The sequence below is a fragment of the Dysidea avara genome, chromosome 4 (assembly GCF_963678975.1).
Source record: "Dysidea avara chromosome 4, odDysAvar1.4, whole genome shotgun sequence".
Lineage (NCBI taxonomy): Eukaryota > Metazoa > Porifera > Demospongiae > Dictyoceratida > Dysideidae > Dysidea > Dysidea avara.
Genome location: NC_089275.1, coordinates 2,367,450 through 2,392,908, shown reverse-complemented (window position 1 = coordinate 2,392,908; position 25,459 = coordinate 2,367,450). Strand labels below are relative to the sequence as shown.

General features: G+C 37.7%; 3 protein-coding genes across 3 annotated transcripts; 1 reads left to right on the top strand and 2 right to left on the bottom strand.

Moving 5' to 3' along the window:
* Nucleotides 1–3,556: 3,556 nt before the first annotated feature.
* Nucleotides 3,557–10,173, bottom strand: LOC136253379 (transcription factor RFX4-like). Its single transcript, XM_066046030.1, has 18 exons — nucleotides 10,047–10,173; nucleotides 9,757–9,898; nucleotides 9,402–9,468; nucleotides 9,227–9,350; nucleotides 8,974–9,035; nucleotides 8,837–8,914; nucleotides 8,678–8,708; nucleotides 7,543–7,641; nucleotides 7,240–7,317; nucleotides 6,868–6,981; nucleotides 6,723–6,772; nucleotides 6,355–6,455; nucleotides 6,000–6,058; nucleotides 5,798–5,942; nucleotides 5,645–5,739; nucleotides 4,746–4,860; nucleotides 4,576–4,689; nucleotides 3,557–4,520 (listed from the first exon to the last, which is right to left on the bottom strand). Exons 2-18 carry the CDS (start codon nucleotides 9,893–9,895, stop codon nucleotides 3,835–3,837), a joined length of 2,157 nt encoding a protein of 718 aa, XP_065902102.1. The 5' UTR covers nucleotides 9,896–9,898; nucleotides 10,047–10,173; the 3' UTR covers nucleotides 3,557–3,834.
* Nucleotides 10,174–10,276: 103 nt separating this feature from the next.
* On the bottom strand, nucleotides 10,277–15,225 carry LOC136253384 (2-(3-amino-3-carboxypropyl)histidine synthase subunit 1-like). The gene is made up of 2 exons (XM_066046034.1): nucleotides 15,122–15,225; nucleotides 10,277–11,618 (listed from the first exon to the last, which is right to left on the bottom strand). Exon 2 carries the CDS (start codon nucleotides 11,615–11,617, stop codon nucleotides 10,319–10,321), a length of 1,299 nt encoding a protein of 432 aa, XP_065902106.1. The 5' UTR covers nucleotide 11,618; nucleotides 15,122–15,225; the 3' UTR covers nucleotides 10,277–10,318.
* LOC136253386 (N-terminal Xaa-Pro-Lys N-methyltransferase 1-like) lies at nucleotides 15,202–25,404 on the top strand. The gene is made up of 9 exons (XM_066046036.1): nucleotides 15,202–15,358; nucleotides 15,606–15,707; nucleotides 23,492–23,531; nucleotides 23,577–23,689; nucleotides 23,811–23,858; nucleotides 23,910–23,979; nucleotides 24,972–25,095; nucleotides 25,150–25,251; nucleotides 25,305–25,404. The coding sequence occupies exons 1-9, from the start codon at nucleotides 15,257–15,259 to the stop codon at nucleotides 25,318–25,320; spliced, it is 717 nt and encodes a 238-aa protein (XP_065902108.1). The 5' UTR covers nucleotides 15,202–15,256; the 3' UTR covers nucleotides 25,321–25,404.
* Nucleotides 25,405–25,459: the final 55 nt, after the last annotated feature.

The following is a 25,459-nucleotide window of genomic DNA, read 5'->3' as shown; positions in this document are numbered from 1 at the left end:
GACTGACAAGGACCATTCTCACCACCTGTCATCAACAATGGAGAGTAAAACACACCTTGCATCTCTTGTTTCACTAGCGTCCTTTAGGCCACTCCAGTTAGTAATTATGTTTCTGGTCCACCTCACCCATCCTTTTTGAGTATGTGAATCTGAAATACATTGGAAAATTCCCGAGTCAGCTTTTTTGTAAAAGCCAGTATTTAGAAATACGTACATAGCTATATAGGTGTTGGTTATTTTAGCATCATAATTCTATCAGTGAAAACCTGCATATATTATCTATGGCTTGTTATGCTGTTTTGCTCAAGGTTTTAGCCATAATGAATAATGACTTCCTGCCAACATTTGTTTAGGAAATGCTTGAAACGGCACTTGTTTCTAACAGGACATAAATACAGTATATACTGTAGCAGTATGCTATGGGCACAGTGTAGGTAAAAGATTAGGCATGTCTACTGTGTCCATAACATACTGATATTTTATTAAATGCTATGAGGGACCTGTGAGAAGGCTATAAAGCCTGTGAGTACAGGGAGTCTGAATATTAATGCATTAGTTAAACTTGGTGATCACTGACTACACCAAGGCCAAAAGTGCTTTCGTTATGGACAAACAATGTCCATATGATATTATGATTCTGGAGTGGTCTGCAGAGTGTGAATACTCTGATTCCCCTTCCCCGAGCCCTGTTATTGTATTAGTAGTTTTTGTTTGTTTTAGTTGTAGCTGTTGTCATAGTTACAGAAATGTAATTCTTTGTCTACCGCTGTATCTTACTTTTAATAATTACTAATAGACAGTAGGAGCCATTAAGAGGAAAAGAATGGCTCTGGTGACCTTATTACCGTATACAAGTATCAGCAGAGCTGGAGAGTCAGCGGAAAGAGGTTTGTACTAGAGATACCACAACATAAAATTTTAATGTCATATCGGCAGTCAAGGAGATTTATGTCACGGCATGTCATATGTTACGACATAAGCAATTCTTAGTTTTGCAACATATTTTATTTAATGATTTATGTCTGCAAAATATCAACTAAAATATTGGTGATATCTTAACAACTATGGAATTAACAACAACACTGCTCATATTCTTATTTTTCTCCTACCATCTAGTGTTTATTAAATGACAAAAGTGTGAATTATTAAGAAATAATTATGTCACGACATAAAGAAAAACCTATGTCATATCATACTTTATGTCACGACATGTCATATGTCACAATTATCATGACACAAGCCATCAAGATTATAATTATAGTAATAGAACAATCAAATATCCTAATAGAGCAGTCACAGCATTCAAGACTTGCCGACTTAATTACTACACCTCAACTGATAAATCCAACAAGTAAAGAAATATCACAGATATGAGTCTCTAGTAAGTTTACTAGCTGTTGATGTTTTTGAATGAAACTATAGTAATTATGCTACATTGTCAGGCTATTAGCATTTTTACTGTAATATATATTACTTCTCTCTACCATCTGTACCTAGGTACAGCAATGAAATGATCATGATAATTTAATTACACTCGCAGTTGTTTGATTATAACTGTTATAACTGCTCTGTTAGGGCATCGCAATCTTGAAGGGCTACCAACCCGGAGTATAAAGGGTCCAACCATTTGTATATATATATATATGTTACAGCTAAAAGTATTTACCGCATAACTTTATTTTCACAAGTGATCTGTCATAAAATAATGGACATTCAGCATAGCTAGTTGTGAGGATGGTGACAGGAAACTAAAAGAGTAAAATGAGGCCTTAGTCACTTCAAGCACAGTGTGACCTGTAGTGATTCACATTATGGAGAGAGCACTGCTGCACTCTAGCTATAAGTTATTTTCTTTTACAATTAATTTTATAATGCTCACAAGCATTAAAAAATGTCAAAACCAACAAGACCAATCTATATAGCTAAACTATCCCTAATGTGTTTTCTGGGTGGGGGTAGGGGGTGTCCCCACCCTTTCCTTATAGCCCCCACAAGCCTATAAGTGCAAAAAAAATGTTGGTCGGGTTAAAAATGGGTCATATAATGGTGGATGCCTCTGCCTTTGGCATGCAGTAAATATCTAGCTTGTGTACCCTACCAAGGCTGGCAAATTTAGGGGGTGCTGAAGCACATCTCCTTCCTCACCCCCAATGTACTGTTAGGAAAGCCATAGATGCACTTGCAAGTACAGACAGTGAAAAGGCGGACAGAGTAAGGAGAAGAATCACTATAGAAGCTGGGTGGTTAAAATTACATTTAATGTTAAATTGAAACTATAGAAATTCTCAAGTGGAGTCAACACACCAAATACACATAAATTATATCGAAATGTCCCTCTTTAAAAAAACCCACAAATAAAATATACCCATTATATGTCTGTTCACTTGTATATTGCATTTGAGGGGATGCGAGTTCTTTACCAACATAACATGAACGACATATCCTTTATACTTCCACAGTAAGATGCTCTATAATAATCTCAGCTATAGAATTCAAATGAATTAATGACTAGTTATGGCTGGAGGCCAGAGCATTTCCCTCACCTGATGCTGAAAATAGTAGATAAATATACTTACACTTTTTTAGCATCAACTTATGCTCTTGAAATTCAACTTTGACATGTAAACCAAATTGCAGTATTGATGGTATGCCTCTTGTGTAATTACTATGCAGTCCATAGTTGTTACCAAATTCAACCTCAGGAGGCTAGAGCTGTAGCTACGTTTTTATACTTTTCAAAGTCCCTAGATCCCCATTGATAGAGAATGTTCCACTTGCTGCAACAGTGGCAGCACATTATATCAACCACTTCCTACTGTTCTCATAGTGTCCCATCCCTACTAGATACACCACATCGATACTTAACCACACAGCCAAGCAGTTTATTGAGTTTTGATGAAGCTGTTTATGTTGTAGTGATCTGATGTTGTGTACATGTATGCCTACAGGGAAAACACATTAGGTTGGCCTCTAATGAATACAAACTACATAATTATTTGAGATGGCTTCACTATTCAAAGAATTGTTGTCAATTCTTGCATATGAAATAACTATAGGTGATTAGTTAGTGATTCACAAACATGTACACTAGCTAATATCTTCTCAGAATCATTCCTACAAAACTGATTGATGTGCGTGGAACTAATACCATGAAATATACTTAGCAGCTGCAGGTGAGCCAGTCATCACCTGCTTAATGAAAGCAATCACAATATTTCATGACCTCATTACTAAGACCACCTAATCTTGTGCTTTGAAGTGTTGAAGTGGGAAATTTTATATTTGACACTTAAACTTAACCAACTATGACAATTACCTGTGGTATGCATATTGTGGTAATGAAGTTTAATATTCATCAGATCCATTAGTTACTATTATCATGTTGACTGCTATTTGGTGTCCTCATTGTTGAGGTGCCACCATAACCACAAGTCCACACTGCTCCACAATAAGGAAAATAGTTTGGTCCTAGCTGTACATGTTTTAACCCGGAAACCAGCTCCTTCAGTAAGGATCCCCAAATTAAATGTCTTATCTTATACCCCATATACAAAACACTGTTCACTTCTGAAACATTTAAGAATAATATACAATGACAAGAAGACAATGTTATAATTCATTATTACAATGATAACATGGTGACAGTCGTTTGTGGCTGAAGTGGCATTATATCTCGTGGCAGTATGTAACAGTCAGGGGAGGGGGTGGGGGGAATGACTAAATAGACTTGTTATTCCAGTTGATACCTGTATATAATCTGTTTATTCTTAAAAAAGATTTATGTGAAATGAAGGTGATAATCGATTGATGATGAAAAGAAAACCAGTGACTGTGCTAAATTATTGGAATCGGGCTCTGAAGGAAAGGGGAAGGCATTGAATCAACAAAGTTGCCAGTGTCCATGTTACAGTGGCTCCACTCACATCCGTAGTTGAACATAGTATCCCATAAGGGGTCGGGGGATTCCGTGAATGGGTCAAAATAATGAGTCTTGTATTCCATATCGGAGAATATCCCCGTGTCTTTCATTCCATTGTCGGCTTGCATGGTTAACAGATTTGTGGTGTCGTGAGTGAAAGGGGCTGAAAACATCTTGTGAGACGTAGTGGCAGTCGGTGAGGTTGTGTCTTCAATAGGAGACTGAGCTTGATCCAAAGGGGAATTAGCTAGAGGGCTGGAGAATGAAGATCGTGGTGTCGGCAGAATGGAAGAAACGTCCATCATACCAGTGTTAGGTGGTGGTGTATCATGCATCAGTGGAGGTGGTGGATAAGAAGGTGTGGCTTTAGGGTGATAAGAGGTATCCTGATATTCTTGTTTAATGAATGTAGGAGGTGCAATGAATGTGTGCTGCTGCTGCTGCTGTTGTTGTTGTTGTTGTTGGTGGTGGTACTGTTTTTGCTGTTCTACTTGAGTAACAGGAGGTGGTGACTGCAATTGCTGCTGTGGTGCAGAGGTGGCCATCGGTATGTAACTTGAGATGGACACTATGTCAGTTTTACTGGGACTTTCACACTCATCTAAATGAGAAAGAAAAGGTCACATTTTAGTAGTGACATTAACACAACACCTTACCTAGCTTGCCCTTCAACATGGCCTCATATTGACTCTCAGTATTCTGTTGTTGTAACATCTCCAGTACATACAACACATACTCATTTAGTAGCATGAAAAACATCCTGAAGGACCCTACAATACAATATACAATGGCATAGCACCTTTATAGGTGTTGATTTGGCACTCACCAAATGAGAGGGCGCTATTCAAGGTCATCTCTTTCTCAACGCTGGACACAAAGTAACTCCAGAAGAGCAGGAAATTCTGACACAAAGTTTGCAAGTCAAAACCTTGTAGGTGCACCTGTTAACAACATTCATGAGATAGATGAATAACAATACTATAATCCTATCATGTTTATGGAGGGAAAATCAACAGTATAGCTGGTGTTTGGTAAGCATGATTCAAACAGCGATGTCCTCTGTGCCTTGTTCTTTGAAGAGACAAAAGCATTTTACACTTCAAAGACTTTTATCAGAGTTAACATAAACAATGTCTTTAGAATTGCTCGTTAATTTGCTAATTAAATGATGCTCAAAGAATCATCATAAAGACATTATTATGAAAGGTACAAGTTTGACATCAAAACACTTTAAAGAATCACTACCTAGTTTGCTATCAACTGTTAAATGTTATCAGTTCAGGACTCAGACAAGTACATACATTTAAATAGTACACAAGTGAAATCATATCATCATCAGTTGTATAGTGTAATATTACCTCCAAGTGTGATACATGCATTCCTATCTACATGTAAGTCAGGTCTTAAAGCCATAATAAACAGCAGGCTGAAACCATACAACCGATCGATGTCTATTGACACAAGCTATACTAACAATGGGGTAGAATTTAATGTATTCATCTTGCTATAGTAAATACTATATTGTGGACCACCAGCTTTATATCACTGCCACATCAATACAATCATCACGTACCTTCCTACACTAATGTACTCAGTGATGTGGCTAGATTACTGGTGATAACAAACCCAGAGTGTGTTTGAATAACTAACTAACCTTGTAATAATATTGGTGTGTGTATATATATATATATATAGTACTTGCCATATATGGTATTAATTACTTACATTGCAAACTTTCTTTTCAATTACACTGTCCAGCCATTCGAAGTAAACCTCCAGAGGTGACTGCTTCACGAAAAGCTGTTCCATCTCTAAAGCAACTATGGAAAAAGAAGGAGATGTAATTTTCAGCAAAGAATGAATAAGAAATGTTTTTACCTTCTTTGACAAGGTCATTCTCAGGGTCTGCATCTTGTTGGGCAAGGAAAACAGACATTCGTGATATCTCCACGAAGTTTAGCTCCCTCCAATCAGCTAGCATATCATTGACTTGTTCACTGACTCTAAGTACATTACGTGTAGCCTACAGATAGGAATTACATAACAGTGTGTCACCAATACCCCTAGAGTGTACACACACCTGTGTCATTTGTACGAGTGATAGTTGACGTCTCAGGTTTCTGCCAAACAAATCAGCAACTAGAATAGAGAGCAATAATAAATCACTTTATTCCATTAATAGCGACAAAATGTACACAAGTATAAGGCTAGAATTACCATCGGTGACCAGAAACCCTCATGAAAAATAGACCAAGAACTTGGATAATTTATAGTTACAAGCCTTCTATTTACAATAGGGTAATTGGCAGGACACATTAGAAACTGTAAAACACTTTCATAACTCTTATCTAGGGTATCTTACATGATCCTACGTCAGTTGCAATAAGATCAACCACAAAACAGTCATGATGTGATAAACACCAACTTATCCTTACCATGCATCTTTCTGATCCCCAACTGTGCTGGTAGGTCTTCCAAGGCATCCAATAGCCACTCACTGATGTTGCTGGAAAAGTTCTTCAGATCTTCAGCAAGACTGCATAAAGAGACATAAAGTATTTGTATAACAGTTTTATAAACGGATGTACATTTAAATTAATAGCTAATGGACCCTTTCGGACAAGGTCTGCAAATTTTTAGAGGTCGTTCTTTTTTAGAGGTAAAATCACATTGTTGCACTAAACCAGCTTTGGCTGTAATCTTAGCCCTTAATGTACAGGGCTTTAGTGTCCATAATTCAATGGGTCACTCAAAGGTTGGTTCCACTGTACATTAAAGCCACATATCCTGTTCTTGTACTCACCTTTCTGGCAAGGGTTGTAAATTAGAAGGTATCAATGTTTCACCAAGTGTCTATAAAAACAATAGAAAGATAAAAGGATGACACACAAGTACAGAACAAGGGATTTATTAATAAACACCACAACATCAAAGGTTGATTTACTTACTCTGTATAAAATACAGTCACACACTGTAATCAGATTGATGGTTGCTTGACAACCAAGTATTGGTAACATGTGAGTGGGCATTCCCTGCCAGAAGTGGATGAAGAAATCTTGAACCTATAAGAGAGTGGGATAACATGTAATGAAGTTATTATTATTATATTAATGCATCTAGACATGCAATTCGTGAAACAATATGAGGCTCCATTTATGAGTAACAAGGACCAACCAGATTATCAAGGTGTCCTGATTATCAAGGTGTCCTGATTTTCCAGGTCAGTTTATGTACTAAGGGATGTTTTGGGACCTTAACTAAGTGTCTGGATTATGTAGGTGTCCTCACATTAACAGGTTCCACAAAGATAATATACTCACTTCCTCAAAGTTAGCTCTCACGACGGTGTCAAGGATACGCTGGCAGTGAGTCTGGTACATGATCATGAAGGTCTCCAACTAAACAAGTACAAGTGATAACCATTACTACACAACCACAATGAAATTATGTAGCCCACTACTAAATGATAACTATTCTGGTTTGAAATATGAGTATAGGAGCTATTTGTAGCTTAACTTAAACAACTTATAATAATAGTTGCCTTGAGGCTAGCTAATTGCGGTGTTAAAAGTTACTAGAATTAAGTGTGTTTGGGTGCATGATGAAATAATAAAATCAATTACCTTTTGAGATGGGAAGTCAGCAGCGAAGCACATATCCTTCACTTTGGGGAACCCAGTCAGTAAGATACCAGTTTTGGCTGGAAGGAAGGACTGTGACCCCTGTGGTGGGTAGTAGGGAGTTAACATGGTGACCAGAGGTAATGAGCCTCAACAATAAATGATAATAGGAGGTTAAGAGGTGACAACTCCTTAACCACACACAACCACTGTGAAAACCATTGTGTATTGTGTGTGTGTGTGTGTGTGTGTGTGTGTGTGTGTGTGTGTAGTGTTTACACAAAACTACATACTATTTACACATTGTTGTATATGCAAACAAAAGATGGTGTTTACAAATCTTGTACAGTGTAAACAAACACAACACTTTGATATGCACTTTACTCTAAAGGCAACGAAGCCATTGGCAATCTCTGTTTAGTACTATTAACAACCAAAAGGGAGCTGGATTTGTTAATCCATCAAGCCTATTTTCACCGATTTGTTTATGCCTTTGATCAACAATATGATACACCAGAGTGTTTAGTGGTGTTGCTATAACAACCACTAGACAAACAACTGTGTGATAAAGATGATGGCGGTCTTTTCAAACTATAATGAATATAGTTACAGTTAGCCCACAAGGTAGTCTAGCATTACGAAGATGTAGTTAAGCACTAAAAGTTAAATTAACACAGAAGCTATATAATTTATGTGTAGACACAGCCATTAAAATATCACTGTAATTTTCGTAAGAACAAGAACATTTATCCAACAGGGGTAAACAACTTTAAAAGGGATGCAAGGTTTCTAAAAAAATGCAGTGAAACAATAAAAAGTTATTCGGCAACCTTTGCGATGCCTTGACAACCGAATACAGAACACAACTACATCAAAGAGGTACAAATGATTTACGAACGTTGGATTACTGATAATTCACTTAACGCTTCCTTGTAAACTGGGTAATAAGATTTACCGGAGAATGCTGAAAAAATTTTATGTTACAAAAAGGCTGCCTCAAGCTACATAGTCAGCGGTATGCATGACAGCAAATGATCAGCTAATTATGAAGTAGGTTTTCACTATATAACACGTTATCTCATATTAGTTAATTTCAATATAAACACCACACACACAGACTGACGGACAGGCATATTACCTCTTTTCTAGTGGAACTAGCTCCAGAGAATCTAATGTAGAAAAACAAGGAAAGAATTAACATTAAACTAACACATTGAAGAACATTCATGACACACTACACTACACACCACAAACACACCATATCCCTCCACCACCACACACCCACAACACCACAAACCTAGTCAGAGCCCGCTTGGAGTAGGCAGACCTGAAGTATATAGATGTCTCCTTGATCCCAATGCCATAATAATGATACCTGAGATGTTTGAAGAATACAATTACTAATCATTAACTGTCAGTCATGAATAAACTCACTTTGACTGGCCTCTGGTCCCTAATCTTCTTGTGGTGATATTTGGAAACTTTTGGCGGATAACCTGAAAGAGATAGTTTAGCTAGTGTGTGGTGAGCCTGTTGTATAAACAATGGTTAATATATTAGTAGCTTGTGGTTGTGACCACACTGTATTCACTGGTACAAGGAGTGTGTATTGTTTAAGTTAGCTGTTTGTTTAACAACAAATCTTAAGGTGACAATACATTTCTCTGTGTGTTTTGTGTTCCCTTACTTTGCCAAAACTTGCAGCCCCCACAGGCTCCATCGAGTTACGCTTGCAGAAATCTTGGTAGTGATTGTACAAGACACTTCTGGGTAGACAAACACCTTCAGATATTTCGTAATTGTCCTCAAGCCTGCAAAAAAGTTAGTCTAAAATTATATGATATTTGCCGGTGTTAACCCACCATTGCAAGGTCACTGGACTGGTTTTACTCATTTTTGAACGACTCCTTGACGGCTTGCCTCTGTTAGCTGTAATCATACAAAACACAGCTGGGTCATTAATCATGGAATGTATCACACAGAGGTGACACAATGAGCTAGTGTTATTGTGTGGTGTAGTGTGATAATGTGTGGGTAACTATGATTAACATCACTGGACCAGCAAAGATGGTGATGATAGGGGCACATTTACAGCGTCTGTGAACGCTGACCCAGCCACACAAAAGCTAGCTTGCACAAATAACCACATAACCCACAGCTAAAATTAAAGTAGCTCGAGTGTTGCTGCAATACTGTGTGTGCAGTCTAATGCAGTACCTTTAGTGCTTGAAGATTTGGAGGAAACCTTGGCGGTAGATTTCAGTGGCTTTGAGACCTCACTAGCTTCATCCGTAAAGCAATCTTCAGCGGAGATGTACTCTGGAGAACTAGGGCTCCACGTAGCGTCTAGTTCCATCACCTGCAGAAATAACGCGAATTGGCGCCATAATGGAATACTGCTAAATCAGTACGTTAACAGCAAATTGACGTGTAAACACAGAGAGAAGCTTTAAAATAGATTACAAACATGCTCTAGAATGAGCGGCAAAAATCAGCTGGCATCTTACCTGTGTTGTGCTGAGAGCAAATGTCGGACGAAGACAGAGCTAATTAGCGACCACTTCGAGTAGAGCTTGGAGAATACCAGCTGAATTGTACAGTCGAAAGCTTTTTGAAGTGTGGTTGCAAAACCCACTAAGTTACGCGAACCGGAAATTACCGCCAGCACGTATTTTTGTTGGCTTGTCTGATGTAAACAAACTACAACACGGAAAGCCACAACTCTTCCGCCTAACAATTATTTCATTTACAGATTTTAACAATTTCAATAATGTTCAAATCATCTTCCCATTTTGTTCTTTGCTCCATCAGGTGTCCCTGTACTTTCTTTAGAGTAATAATCCATGGGATATTGTTCCTTCCACTGGGTGACCCCCAAAGCTACACATGCCTCGTAAGGTGATAATAAAGGGGCTGGGAACGCTTCCCCCCAGTCAATTGATAGTCGAGGACATGCGACTTGTATCCAGGCATCTACACCTGTGAATAAGGCCAGCTTGGAGGGAAATATCTCTGATAAGAGTACAGTTATAAACTCCTTCCCAAGTTGCATTAATTTTTCCTCAAGGAAGGATAAGATAGCTGGGCTTCCTTGTCGTCCCAATGTACCCAGCACTAGGCCAAACTTCCTTGCCTTACTGGCTTCCTGGATTGCCCCCTTCCTTGCAGCCATCATCTTCATGTGGTCATAATACTCCTTGGAGAACACTTTACTATAAGGGTCATACCTATATGCTGGTAAGGTGGGGTTGGATATCATTACTGACTCGAGATGGAATCTTCCATCACCAACATATATTACAGCACTAATATCTGTCCCAATTCTAGCTGATGTGCAGCCGAGAATCTCTCCAGGTGATAATGGCTTTGACTGTGGTACAACGACATCATGTGATCCTTTGAGCTGTTGTGCACATGATTGGAGGGCAGCTACAAACTGGATAGTGCTGACTAGGGCAATCTTTACTGCCCCTGGTTGAGGGAAATTCAGTCGGATAGTTTCAATCAAATGTTCGATGTCAATTTTAATGTCCACAAACACGTAAAGCATTTTGATAGAGGTTGTGGTGACAGGAACAAGACAGCTGTGTCCATAATGTATCATGAAGTCTGCACCGAGAGCCTTTGCTGTAAAGTCATCTACACAGCATGCACCATATGTCACATCACCCATAATGATGACACTGGCTCCTGTAAACTGTTCGATTATGTCTGCTATGGTGCATGAAAACATTAGGAGACCTTCTGGAAACTGAATTGCTACTGTGGAGGCATTAGCTTGCCTGATACGCCAAATTGTCTTGTGTATTTCAAAGTTGTAATTTTGTGGTAATACTGAAATTGCTGCATTTAGCTTAGCATCATTTAACACCTCTGGTGGGACTTGGTTAGCAACTCGTCGTGGTTTCCCACCACTAGCAACCACCTCTGTGGAAGGCTTCTGCCCTGGTGACGCACTCTGGCCAATGAAACGTCTTTTAGGCTTGTCATTTGCTGACACTACAATTGGAAGATTGGTCTTGCAACATTCCGAAGATGACCCTCCGCAAGTTTCTGATTCTTTAGCTGATTCATCCATTCTGAAAATAAACAGGACATGTGAATACCTCATGACATTACAATTTGACATAAAAATGTGTTTATGCATGTAAGCTGCACACTCAAAAGACATACAAGCCCTCCCTGTCAGAGGTTTCTTTAAACACAATTCTCTTTTGATAGACATTCTTGTGGCCTAGTTTACTGGGATTCCATTAACCTCAATTTACAACACATATATAGTATTGCCGGCCAGTCAGAGGTTTCTCCCTAGTTCCTTATGAGCCGGGCTTCACTGATCTCAAACAGGAGATGCCTGATGAACCCATAGTTAGCCAGTACCAACTATCACCCACTAGATATATCACTTTTCAACATTAAATAGTAAAATTTAAAACATATTCTCAAAAAAAAAAGCTTGATATTAGTACGACAGTTATGGGTGTAACTAGTTAGCAAAATTAGCCTGACTTGTTAAACCAATTACTATGAGAACAATATGGATTCCATGCTATCGTAGAAAGGTAACCACTAAACGTTGGGGAAAAAATGATATAATTGTACTGTCTGATTGAAGGCCTGCATAGCTGGATCAAACACCACAGACAAATACGTACCTCCATTTATAGGATAAAAAAAACATCTCTGACATAAACACCTCCATACTAAAAAGGCAAATACTCTCCAAATCAGGACACATCAATATTAAGGACACAATCTCAACAATTTTTAAGTATCTATACAATTTTACCTCCAGAAAAGGACCATCACTATATTATAACTCTTAACATGTGCACACTAAAAATATTAGGTCCTAAAATAATGTTGAGTGTTTCCAAAGCAGCATAAACTCACACACTACACGTTAGGTTGGGCAATAATTTCATGGAAACACTACATGTAATTCAACAAGATTAAACCACAAATTTTACCAATCAAAACATAATATTTACATACAAACACTCTAGAGGTATCCTAGTTGTGTCATCTCATGACCACTATAATCACCATGATTACGGCACATACTAGCTAGATACATTAGCAATATCATGGGGTTATATCACCTATAATAATAATGAATAAATTCATTAGGGCCCAACCCTATTAAATCAGTAAACACTATAACCCAAAGCATTATGGAACATATAGGATTGCTAGTGTGTAGTGTGTGCAAACACAGACAGACTACACAAAATATATAAATTTCCCTTCGTATTGAAAGTGCTATATTGTACTGTGGTGTAATGACTAAAGAAAACATACTCTAATTATTGACTGCTACAGTATAAAAGCCACCAACACAGGTGTTTGTCATTCTAATTGTTAAGCCCTGGTGCTTGAAGGGTGTGGCTATGCAATGGTACAGTGAATAGCTTTAAGGATGTCAAAGCCCACATTTTAAAAATTGAACATGACACCACTCAAGTGCAGATACAATTGAAGGTGCAGCGTTTAACCAAGAAAATATGGATTGGAAATATTCGTTGGGAAAATTTGATGCATGGGGAAAGTGGAAGCTAACATTTTTAGCTGGTTACATTCTCCCCATAGAATCTTACAAATCGAATTTCATTTGGTTAACGTCATCAAGAGTTAATAGTATTAACTATCGGCATCATGCATTATAATGGTTTCTGGATGAGGTTAATAATACCTTGGGCCTGAAAAGACAAGCACACTGATTACAAAGTGTTGAGCCCCAGTGGGGCTTCTCTTAACGTCAACAATTCCCAGTTAGGTCAGAAAATGTCCTAGACCAATTAATCAATCAATTAATATATACATCATAATCTACCACCAAATGCTATCACTTCACTTGAATGGAAGAGATTAGCTAATGTAGGGGTAGATAATAATATCGATTGAACAAATCACAACACTTGAGTCATACAAAGATACAAACAGAAGTCGTAATACCAAAGTATCATAATTACACACACACACACAAAAAAAAATTACTAGAAATTATCTGTGTGCTTGCAGATAGGAATGGCTACATAGTTAAACATTTACCATATTTATTTGGCTAAAAGCCACGGCATTTACTAAAATCAATGTGGCAACTATTTGGATCTGACAAGCACTTGATACTCAAAAACGATTTTGAAGCACTTATTTTCAAAATCGATCATTGCACCACCCAAGTGCAGCTACTATAGCAGGTATGGCATTTAACCAAGTAAAAAAGGTAACTACATTTTTAACAAAAACAAAAAACCAACAACTTTCCTTGCATGCTACATATTCAAGGATGTTGAAGAAACCGTAGGAGTAGGACAAGCATAAACCACACTCTATTCTTATAATACTGTACACATATTACATTATACATTATACATGTACACAAAAAGGCAGAGTGCCAACAGGTCAACAGAATATACCTATGAGAGATGACATGCTAAACTGGTTCAAGTGTCCATTACTAGATATAGCTGGTGGGATGGTAAGGTATACACAACAAGTAACAAGTGAATACAACAAAGTTCCTAGCAACACACTCAGTGACCATACTAGCTGATAGCTAGTGAAGAAGACAATGTGTTATGGTAGGAAGACCATGGAAGGCTATACTAAAGTTATAACTGATAATGGAGTTTAGCCCTACCCACACAAACCCAATACTTTGTACCTATCCTTATACTAGTGTGGTGTGTATGTTGTAGTGTCCTATCAAGGTGTCCTGATTATCAAGGTGTCCTGATTATCAAGGTGTCCTGATTATCAAGGTGTCCTGATTATCAAGGTGTCCTGATTTTCCAGGTCAGTTTACGTACTGAGGGATACTTTGGGACCTTAACTAAGTGTCTGGATTATGCACCTATGCTCAAACGTACCATTACACCTTGCAGCCTATCTGTACACTTAGGCCCCTATTTGGTGATTATCAGTTTCTCATCCAGTCTTTCTAATTATTATGATGCGGGCAGGAGGGCATTACCATTAGGCCATTATAATATTTATACACTAAAGTACAGACCTTGTCCAAATTGTCTTTCTTTCCTCGCACAAATTTACATTGGTTTTTAGCTGCAATCATGCTCTATCGACTTAATCATTGCGGGATTTCTGTTGACTGTTGAAAAACAGAATCTACTGCAGTAATTTTCCAAGGAAAACAGCAATGCATATATGCACTGTAGCATTAATTTTAAAAACCCCATCTAATTTCAATGCAAATTATGATGGTTTGGTATCACGTGTTGTTCTGAGCATGCAGAGAGTAAATAATGGCTTACCATGCGGATGGCCTAAGAAGGATGCAGGCAGTGGATGAGAAACTAATAATCACCAAATAGGGGCCTTATGGGTGTGTGTAATAAAGAGGCAACCTTTATTCACTTGTAATATTACATCAACTGGAGGTACAGGGTTCAGTATAAAAGCCCCAAAAGTTTCAACTCCACCAATTCAATATACTCCACCCAGCAGTGATCAACATTCCCCACAATGGTAATATTACACCATGTTATCAAGACTGTGCTATCCCCACACATTGACTGAGCTATAAATTACATTCTATCAAGCCATTGTGCGCGTAACTTACAAATAACAGCACGATTTAAGGTCTTCAGTTCAGCCGTACATCACTCACGAGTCACTGCATGTGTTCTGATGTACACGTGATGTCATACGATTATCAGTTTCGATTGTGGGTTACGGATTAATTTGGCGCCACTTCATGGCGACTAGGTCACTGGGTGATGGCATAGATGAGTGTTTAAGGTTCGATACGGAGCAGGAAAGACACCAGTGGTACAGCAATGCCGCTAAATATTGGGAGGTATTAACTATGTGAAAGAACCTAGCTAGGATATTATAGTATACTCTAAATATCCGGGAATGTTGCAAATAAATCATGCAGTAACTTTACAGACCTGTCCCTGCAAATTGTGTTACTACACGAAGCCTCCATGATCCACCATTTATTATCAGTGCCAAAATGTTGTCAAGCCTATAGTCTTGCTGTCAGTTATTGGTGCAGCTAATTGCAGATGTTTTCATTAAAGAAATTCACTATTTTGTTATAGGCAGTACCAGCTACTATTAATGGCATGTTGGGAGGATTTGCTGACTTGACCACTCGTGATGTTACAGCATCGTTGGATTTCCTCAGACCATTCCTATCTGTGGTGAGCTGTGTGTATGTGTCCACATCCATATATCGTATTATGATAACAATACCTGGATAGTATCTGTAGTGTATTGTAATGCACTTCACTACATATTTACTGACAACTTGTGTAATTGTATAAATACAAAAGCTAGTATATCCTGTTGAGTGATCATTGGTAGTATCCCTGGTAACGTAATATTTTCAGTTTCATTGCTTGCTAATATGTATAATCCATCGTATGGTTTTTTAGCATTATTGTCAGCATACCATGATGTCTATACCATGATAGTCGATTTCTTATATGGCTTGACTTCTTATTGTTGATAACGGTGATGCACCAATTAATTGGTAAATCAGTTTATCAGTGAAATGTCAGCAATGTTGGTATCAGTAATTATCAGCAGATTATTATTTTTATTGACCTTCTGATGCTATTGTTTTCATAACAATATTGGCCATTATGTGAATTTCAGTATCGGTTTATTAGACAGTCATCAAAAATCTCTTATCGGTGCTTCACTAGTTGATACTGTATCATCATAATATATCTTAAGAGTCGTACCAACTCATCGGTGCCGTAAAATCTGCGATGTATTGTCACCTTGTAGTGTCATGACACATGTCATAAGATTTTTGAAGAGGGTGTGATTTTGATCATCCACCACTGCAGCTAGTGGTGGGTGGAGCTAGTGCTAGTTAGTGGGTGTGGCTTCACCTGCAGGTGTTAGTAGTAGCTGCTGTGAAACCTACTGCTAGAATGTCATTTGGGAATTGTAACCAAGGAAGATGATATCTTTCAAACACGTGCTTGCCAATTCAACTGATCAATGGGATATATAGCCTATTGTGATCTATTGCTTATAGTGTAGATAGGAGCCAATATAGTCATGGACAATACAACTGTGCATCATAATATCATATGACAACTGCAAAATTAACATTTTCAACCCTTCACAGTTGAAATACTGATCACATTTGGGCCAATGGTACTATGTGAATGCGTGGCTGCATGCCTGGATAAAGACAAGTTGATTGCTGCATATATTTCCAATTGAGGAACTTAAAGTTGACTATATAATGTATGGTCTTTTATATACTAGTCCTGCCATACTGATTGCTGAGGAGTTTTTTCCTCATTTACTCCACCTTCCTTGTTTACCACGTACAGTACGTGCTCCATATAAAATAATTTCACTAGTTGATGAAATAATATACATCCTTGTAAGGTACTAATGTGAATTCCCTTGTGCCCACTGTCTGAAGTCCCACCATGTTGTGGAGCATGTAATCTAATTGTCTCATACTACACGATCATATGATTTATGCATATATGCATTAGCCGGGCTTGAGGTAGTTAGAGCTTGACTGGTCTTCACTTTGCTTGTGTGGACTCTTAGTATTATTAGTAGTGATATACTGTATATATGCCCACAGGGCATGTCTTCATTTGAAAAAGAAACTTATGTGATAACTGTATTGTACGTGCAAGCCTGTCTTGATTACAAGCCGGGGGTGCTTATTAAAAGAATGTGCTCTTGATGTGGGGTTGCTTATACTGGAAGTATTGTCATCTTGGGACCATCCAATAGTGTCCTGATTATCAAGGTGTCCTGATTATCAAGGTGTCCTGCTTTCGGTTTATGTATTTTGGGACCTTAACAAAGTGTCTGGATTATGTAGGTGTCCTCAAGTGTCCACATTAACAGTTCCCACTTAATAAGGACACAGCCTGCTGTTTCTAAGATACACATGTAGACAACTAGTGGACCCTTAACTACCCAACATACCCCTAGTAACATACAGTACACACACACACATGGTGGAGTGTTCCGTGTCCTGTATAGTTGTGGGTTGTTATTGGTGTTTGTGTGCTTCAATGTTGTACGTTACTATGGGAATGTTATGTAGCTGAACAGTAAACGCTACCTCAACTTTGTTGACTTCAAACATTCATAAGTGTAATTGTCAATGGTTCAGTGATATATCGTGTGTCTGTTGACTTCGTAATGCTAGGATAGAATTGTTGGCGTAAAATCGAAAACAAGAGCTTGCTATATGAATACAATGGATCAATCCCCACTTAAAGGACACTTTTGAATTGTGGATAAAGGACCAAGTGTAGTATTTCATTGTACCTTTTAACTAAGGACACCCCTATCCTCTATGTAAAGGATTATAATAAATTCCCCAATGGTGTCCGTCATGGAGGAATTCTGCTGTATGTGTGTATGTACAGTGAACCCGTCCACTTCCCAACTGAAATTTAGTGGCCTTAAAAGCCACGTGGCTGCTTTAGACAGGTGAGGTAGATTAGTTTAAACCTCCCATGTACTTGATTTAAATTCGGACTTTTGGGGGAACAGTCTTTCTATACAGGTGGCCAGTAAGACAGTACAGTTCACTGATATTACATCATATTACATCATATTATTGTGATACGTTTAGTTGTAAGTAATTTACCATATGTCAGGGAGGATCATATTTAAGGAATGGTTACTTCAGGATTGGATTCACTGGGAAGAAGCAATATCATCTGTCTGTGCATACGTACATGTCGGATTGAGTTACCAAGCTATTATCAAAGTATTCTACCCATTTACCCAGTACTTACATGTGTAGTGATATTACTTTTTTTGTTTGTTTGTTTGTTTTTTAATTCTGCATATGTACAGTTAAATTATATAGAAATGTCACCTGTCTATAATGGCCAACTTTAAACATCTCTAGTAAGAAATGTTGTTCCAGTATTACTACCAAGGTTACCAAAAGTTATAGTAAGTAGTTAGTACATAAATAGAATTATATCTAACCAGTTATTCCAAATCTGCCAGTGCAATTTCTTGTTTCTTCGAATGAATAGTTCTCTCTAAATTTTTCTGCATTAATCTGTTTCTCTTTTCACTAGTAGCATCCCCAGCAGTTGAAATAATGTGTTCTACAGGGCAGTTGAGGCTGGTACTGCTAAAATATCATAGGCTATTGGAGTTAATGCTTCAGTTTCCCAACCGAATAATCTAACGGATCCATTCTACATTCTTCGATGATTGTACTTAACTCCCAAGTTCCAAACAGTTACAATGAACTCCAACGGTCAAAGTTAACTAAGCATTTCTATATTACCTTAAATCATACAGTACGATAGTAACTGTATAGTAGGGACCACAAAGAAGTAGGCATGGTCCACGGAATAATATCACCCAAAAAACAGCCTCAATTTTCCCTGACGATGATGAGGCAGTATTGGTTAGGTAAAACTAAGCCCAAAAAGCTTTCAGATCGACCCAAAACGCTTTCTACAAGTTTCTACAGAATTTTAAAATAATATATTTAATGGAATTTTCTACTGACTGAGTAAGTACGTAACTGACTGATGCCAAGCGTGACTTGATAATGGCTAAGGCTACGGGCTTGCCTTGGCCCGACTGGTGCCTTTTGGCATACCACAGTACATACAATGCATTCTTCATGGACTTACCAGTGTCCTCCTTTGTGTCCCATTCATCTTTACTGATAGCGAAAAGTGTTGATTTGGTGGTAGCACGTGTTGGCTTCCCTTTGTAACGGAAATCATCCATATTTTCGTAGTGGCTATTTTGATTGCAGAGGTACTTTTCAAACAGTTCTTGATTTGTATTGCTGTGTAACAGGTTGAACATAGCAGGCAACAAAGTGTAATGAATACAGGATACTTTACTTTTCATTTGATACTTAATATAACTGGGGCACGTGTCACTATTCAGATGCGGTATGCGTGGGTTCAACAGTCATAATAATTATTTACAAAAAAAAAGCTTGCAAACAAGTACACAAAAAATTAGAATTTTAAACTAGAGTAGGGACCATAGCACATCGATAAAAAGTACTGAAACAAGCTGGAGTATAGTGCACGATATATTAAATCACAGTAAAACAAGAAGAAGTGTTATATCCCTACTGTACATTTCCATTATGGTATCTTGAGCACCGTAGGGATATAACGCCTCTTATTGTTTTACTGTGATTTAATATCGTGTACTACTCCAGCTTGTTTCAGTACTTTTTATTGATGTGCTATGGTCCCTACTCTAGTTGAAAATTCCAAATTTTTCTGTGTACTTGTACTGATAGATAACACAACATGGGCAAAGTGATTATTGGAATCTCAGAGGAAATATACTTTTAAGGCTCATGTACTTGTGGCTTTGAAAAGAAATCTTCAAAAGTATTATGCTGATAATAATGTACAGTAAGAACTCTGCTGAAATAGTGAATGAAAATTAGCTAATGAGTCACTATAATAATACTAACTAAAGCAGTTATTAAGTAAAGAGTAAATATTTAGTATCTAACCATCCCTTTACTAAAGTATTGAGTATCTTTAGTAAATCATCCAACATGTGGTGTAGTATTAGTAAGTAATACTAACAGAAAAATGGCTATACTTTTCCCAAAGTAAGTATTAGTAAAAGTATACTGGAACAACACTACTTGTTATATATATATTTTATTTATTTTTGCTATGAAGGTGGTTTCGTCATGTTCCTCATAACATTGTTTGTAATTTTTTGCACTTAAATAGCTCGGCAGTGTGCTTCAATCTTTCGTTTTTAAATGTTTTTTTGATAGAATCTAAAATTTATGCCTTAATAATGCATAAAGCCATATCGTTTTGGAACCAAAATGCTTGTCCTAATTATAGAGGAATTTTCTATCAGGTTTGTAATTGGGAGAGTTGAGGGGTAAGATGGTTGATACAATGTGCTACCACGTGGAGCATTCTCTGTCTGGGGGTATACCCACTTTGCAAAACTTAACTATAGCGCTAGCCCTGTGAGGTTGAATTTGGTGGCAAGTTTGACGTGAGCTATTGTTTAATAAGCATGCATTGTGACTCACTGAACTCATGTTGAAAAAATCTAGTCAGGGTTCACTGTACATCAGTCAATAAGTGTTAGTTATCGTCATTCATACACATCGCAATTAGTGGGAGCTTATCAATTTTTACTTCATTTCACTAAACATATTTTCTTCTTCCCTAAATTCCACTGTCTTTTGGAACCAATTGTCCTTATTGCAGAGGAATTTTATTGAGTTCTTAATATGGAAGGTTAGGTCCCATTGTACATACATACCATTACCATATTTGTCACAAGATAATTCTACCAAAATAGCACCCTTACCTAAGCAGTGTGAAGCAATACAATGTTGAGGACTTGTTATATCAAAATATCCTGCATGCCTGCCTACAGTAATGTCAGTCGTTGCTATGTGATTGAAGGTGTTCATTTCTGTACTGTTCTATTAAATGATATCTATTACCATTAACAATTTCACTGGAATAGTGAAGACCAAATAGCATTAGTAGCTAATATCTCTCACTTAGAAATTGAGTTTGCTGATCTTTCTCTCCTGTGAAAGAGTGTGTACGTGTGTCTCTTCTACTTCATGTTTCAGCTTTTATTGTATAGGAAAAATAACCTTTCTATTGGTGTGATTTACTAGTGCTCAGTTGTTGTACACCCCTGTGTAAAGTTATATTATAATGGTTATACAAAAGTCACAAGTGTTTTGAGCAATGAAGCTCACTGTGTGTTTGCTATTCAGTGGAAGAAGCTCATTGTTAATGGATTTAGAAGAATCCACTATGAACACTTGTTGCTTTACTTGTTTTTACATACGTCTAAAATGCATGGACACTTCTGCAATGACTGGACATCCTATTTTGGTTTGGTTGATTATTTGAAACAAGTTATGGATGATCACAAGGTGATCAATATGGTGCAAAAGGAAAATGAAAAATTATATGTTGATTAGAAATAATTTTGGAGGGATTCTTGTGGTAGTGTTAGTTTTCAAAAGTTTGTAACTTTTAACTTACTTCTTTGCACCGTTCCCATATACACATACCCCTTATTAGTTATTGTAGCACCTTCTAACATTACAACTACATACATCATCCTTTCTTATACGTGTGTGTCATCTTACAAAGCTTGCCATACCTGGCTTTGCTTTAACCAATTAACATACCAACTGCTAACAGTTTTCTGTTGAGGGTATAACAGCTAGCTACCTACAGGGATCATATACTTGTACCAGCAGTTGGTAGTGTTCTGTTGGCGTACACAGCCCAGTGTACACTAAGTGTACTGTGTAGTATAGGCCATACAAGTATGCCTGGTACAGGCTAACACTACATAGTGTAGTGAGTTGTAGAACATGAGTGAGAAACTAGGGACTATTTGTGGTGGAGAAATTGTGTTGCTTCTTTTATGTAGCTGACCTCTTTATAGTAAACAGTTTGGTCCTTTATTGTAACTCATTCAGAGGTAATGATGTGGGGAGCTTGAGCCAAATCTGTTTGGGTGAAATCTATCATTTTTATTGAAATCAAACGAATATATCCGGTGACCATAGAAACAGGTGTACTATTTTTGGTTGCCACACCTTATTTGTGATGTTTTGTTGTTGTTGTTAGGCTGCTCTGACGTATTGCAACTGTCAATGATTTGAACTTGTAGGAATGCTATAGAATATACACTGAGTTTTGTGCGTAATATGTACACCCAGGTGACCTGATTTTCCAGGTCAGTGTATGTATAGTGTATTAAATCTTAACTATAGTATTTGCAAGTTGAGCTGAGCCCTGAGAAAACAGCTTAAAAAGAAGTGGATTTTTTTTGTAATAATTCGTCAAGCAGTACCACAAATGAGCCAAATTTCAGTAATCCCTTCCTGGAATTATTAAATGTTATTGAGTTAATGCATAAATTTTACTTAAGTATCTAGTTGTCCTCAAGTGTCCAGTGCTGTCCACATTAGCAGGTTACAGTTGCAGACTACTGATCTAATATTAGATTGGCAGCCGATTTGCATGATTTAGCGAAAATCAGCACAACCGATTTTTGTATAATTAACACTTCCAAAATCTGATGACCATGTATAACCAACTTGGTATAATGGAGGATTGCATTGAAATATTTGTGGGTGCCCTCTTGTCTATGATGTGTAATTGGTGCTACACCACAGTTGGGATTGATTCTGGTTACTTTGTACTTACAATTGCAGTTAAATCCTATGAGCTACCTCAATCATCAGATATCCCTGTAGGTGATGTCAGAGTGGCAGTCAGTAGTCTAGATTGAGTCAGAAATACATTTCTAGTTCCAGTGTAGTACGTCAAATGTACACTACAAGGCTTCTGTGTACCACAAATGTAGTACAATAGAGAATGTACACAATTCTTAGACAGAAACAATAGTAATTCTTTTAAGTACGTAGAACACTAGTTTATCCCTGTAATGTGAGACCCGGTTACCTCTGGCCTCTGACCGTATTAAGCAGGAAATAGTTTGTAGTAATAGCATATCAGTGTCTTAAAGTAGTATAGGTTTCATGGTTTTGCTACACTGTAACCTGTTAATGTGGACACTTGAGGACACCTACATAATCCAGTCTCTTAGTTAAGGTCTCTTAGTTAAGGTCTCAAAGTATCCCTTAGTACATAAACTGACCTTGATAATCAGGACACCTTGATAATCAGGACACCTTGATAATCAGGACACCTTGATATTCAGGACACCTTGGTAATCAGGACACCTTGATAATCAGGACACCTTGGTAATCAGGACACCTTGATAATCAGGACACCTTGATAATCAGGACACCTTGATAATCAGGACACTTTGATAATCAGGACACCTTGATAATCAGGACACCTTGATAATCAGGACACCTTGATAATCAGGACACTATTGGTTGCACTACACTAGCCCAATGTGGACATACACACTGACAGACAGACCTTGTCTTGCATTTGTATAGGTTGGAGGAGGTGGAACAGTTGGTACCAGCTATGCACTGGGTAAAATGTGATTGCTGTGCAGCACGCCTACTTTATCTCCTGCAGATTGTGGATCAGGGATAGGCAGGGTGTCCAAACAGTTACTGCTACCAATCTTCAGTAAGGTTGACCTAGTAGAACAAAATGGATCATTTCTTGAGCAAGCTCCTGAATATTTAGTATGTCATGATACTGTTGTAGTTCCTTGTAAGGAATTATGTCATTCTGTGGCTATCTTTAGTGCATATATGTACAGTATAAACTAGAACTATTTACAGAACAACTATATTCTCCTTATAGGGAGAATATTCAGTCAAGGTTGGTCAGTATTATGCTGAGGGTCTACAGGTAACCACACCCATTAGTGTCACATGACCTCACATGATGTCACATGATCAGACATTCACCCCTGAGGCAGGGAGATATGATGTTATTTGGTGCCAGTGGGTGTTGGCCCACCTAACTGATGGTCAGTAGTGATTTGTATTTTATATATTTGAGTAATTACATGGTATTTACAATAAAGTTTCTTTGGACACAATCTGTGAATATAGACTCTGTAGAGAAAATCTTCCATGTTGCTTTGTTCCACCAAATGTATTCCTCCAGATGTATTCTTGGCTCTTGAAGATGCCAAGTGATTCATGTAGCAATATTAATTTTTCTTCCAGTAATGTGGCATTGTCTAAGTAGTATACACAAACACTAATATGTTTAATAAGGACATGTGATCTCCAGTGGAATACTGTCAATACCCAACACTATAGCAACTATACGCTTAGCTGTATGTGGAGTACTGTGATGTGTATGTCTGCTACTGTGTAAGTCCTTGTAATGTAGGAGTTGTTAGCTGTTAGATATGGCTGGAATTTGTTGAGATGGTTAACTACTGTTATACTGTCAGACAATCAGTCAGATAAGGCAGTGTGTGTGTTAGTGATAGCTAGAGCTTCCTTAATGTCACCTCTAGTGTATGAAATATTTCAATAAGTTACTAGACTATTCAAAGATAAAAATTTGAGCTGAGACCTGCAAATACCATGATACTGAAGTACGCATAGTTAGTTGGCAGTTGGTGACAACAGTTCAATGGCCTTGAATAGTATACTGGGACGGTCTAACTATTGACTTGTAGGTCAGTAGTGTTTCATAGGATTTTGTTTGTTGAGTGGACATTGTTAGAACTCAGAAATGCAAAGCACATGATGTCTAGGAGGAACGCTCCCCCAGGATATCAAGATGTCTGGCCATTATCCATAAAACCTAGGGGTGCAATCGTATGCTTCCCTGCAGTTGTATTCCATGTTGTCTATTGTAACGTAATATATTGTGTGTAGTGTGTGTTCTTAAAAGTAGTTACTAGCGTACACCTGCACAATACCAGCACAACAAAGCCACCTAACTCAATAGTGACAATCACATGGATAGTGTCAAATAACATGTTAGGTGTGTGTTGTTTAGATGACCTGGTAGCATTCTTCAACCGATGTAAGACCGGTCTCAAGCTGGGAGGGATGATCTTTGTGAAGGAAAATGTCACCAAAAATAAGTCGGCTGCCGATGATGTTGATCACAGTGTGACCCGGTAAATCAAAATGATCAATGGATCAATATTCAGATGTGCTGCCTTATGATACAGATCGCTGGATGCATTCTACAAGATATTTTCAGATACTGGACTAAATATTGTGAAAGAGAAATCACAACCTAACTTCCCAAAAGCACTGTTTCCAGTAATTATGTGAGTTTGTGTAATTTTATTGTATTTTAGTGATGAGATATTCTTGTTGCTAGGTTTGCCTTGGCATAGACACTTGAAGGATATAACTTATATTTGTACAGTTTTGAATGAATTATGCTCAACTGTATTGTTCAAGGAAGCATTTAAACGCTTGGTGTTAAATAATGCGCTCGCTAAATTTAAACTGTTTCGCGGTAAAGATTTACGC

Bases quoted from the DNA above. Each gene is read 5' to 3' on its own strand.
- LOC136253384 (XM_066046034.1), bottom strand. From the start codon at position 11,617: ATGGATGAATCAGCTAAAGAATCAGAAACTTGCGGAGGGTCATCTTCG.
- LOC136253379 (XM_066046030.1), bottom strand. From the start codon at position 9,895: ATGGAACTAGACGCTACGTGGAGCCCTAGTTCTCCAGAGTACATCTCC. The intron at 9,469-9,756 runs GTACTGCATTAG...GTATGATTACAG, and splicing joins CAAATCTTCAAGCACTAAAG to CTAACAGAGGCAAGCCGTCA. The intron at 5,943-5,999 runs GTGTGTGTACAC...TCCTATCTGTAG, and splicing joins CACTCGTACAAATGACACAG to GCTACACGTAATGTACTTAG.
- LOC136253386 (XM_066046036.1), top strand. From the start codon at position 15,257: ATGGCGACTAGGTCACTGGGTGATGGCATAGATGAGTGTTTAAGGTTC. The intron at 23,690-23,810 runs GTATGTCATGAT...TTCTCCTTATAG, and splicing joins AGCAAGCTCCTGAATATTTA to GGAGAATATTCAGTCAAGGT. The intron at 23,980-24,971 runs GTCAGTAGTGAT...TGTGTTGTTTAG, and splicing joins GTTGGCCCACCTAACTGATG to ATGACCTGGTAGCATTCTTC.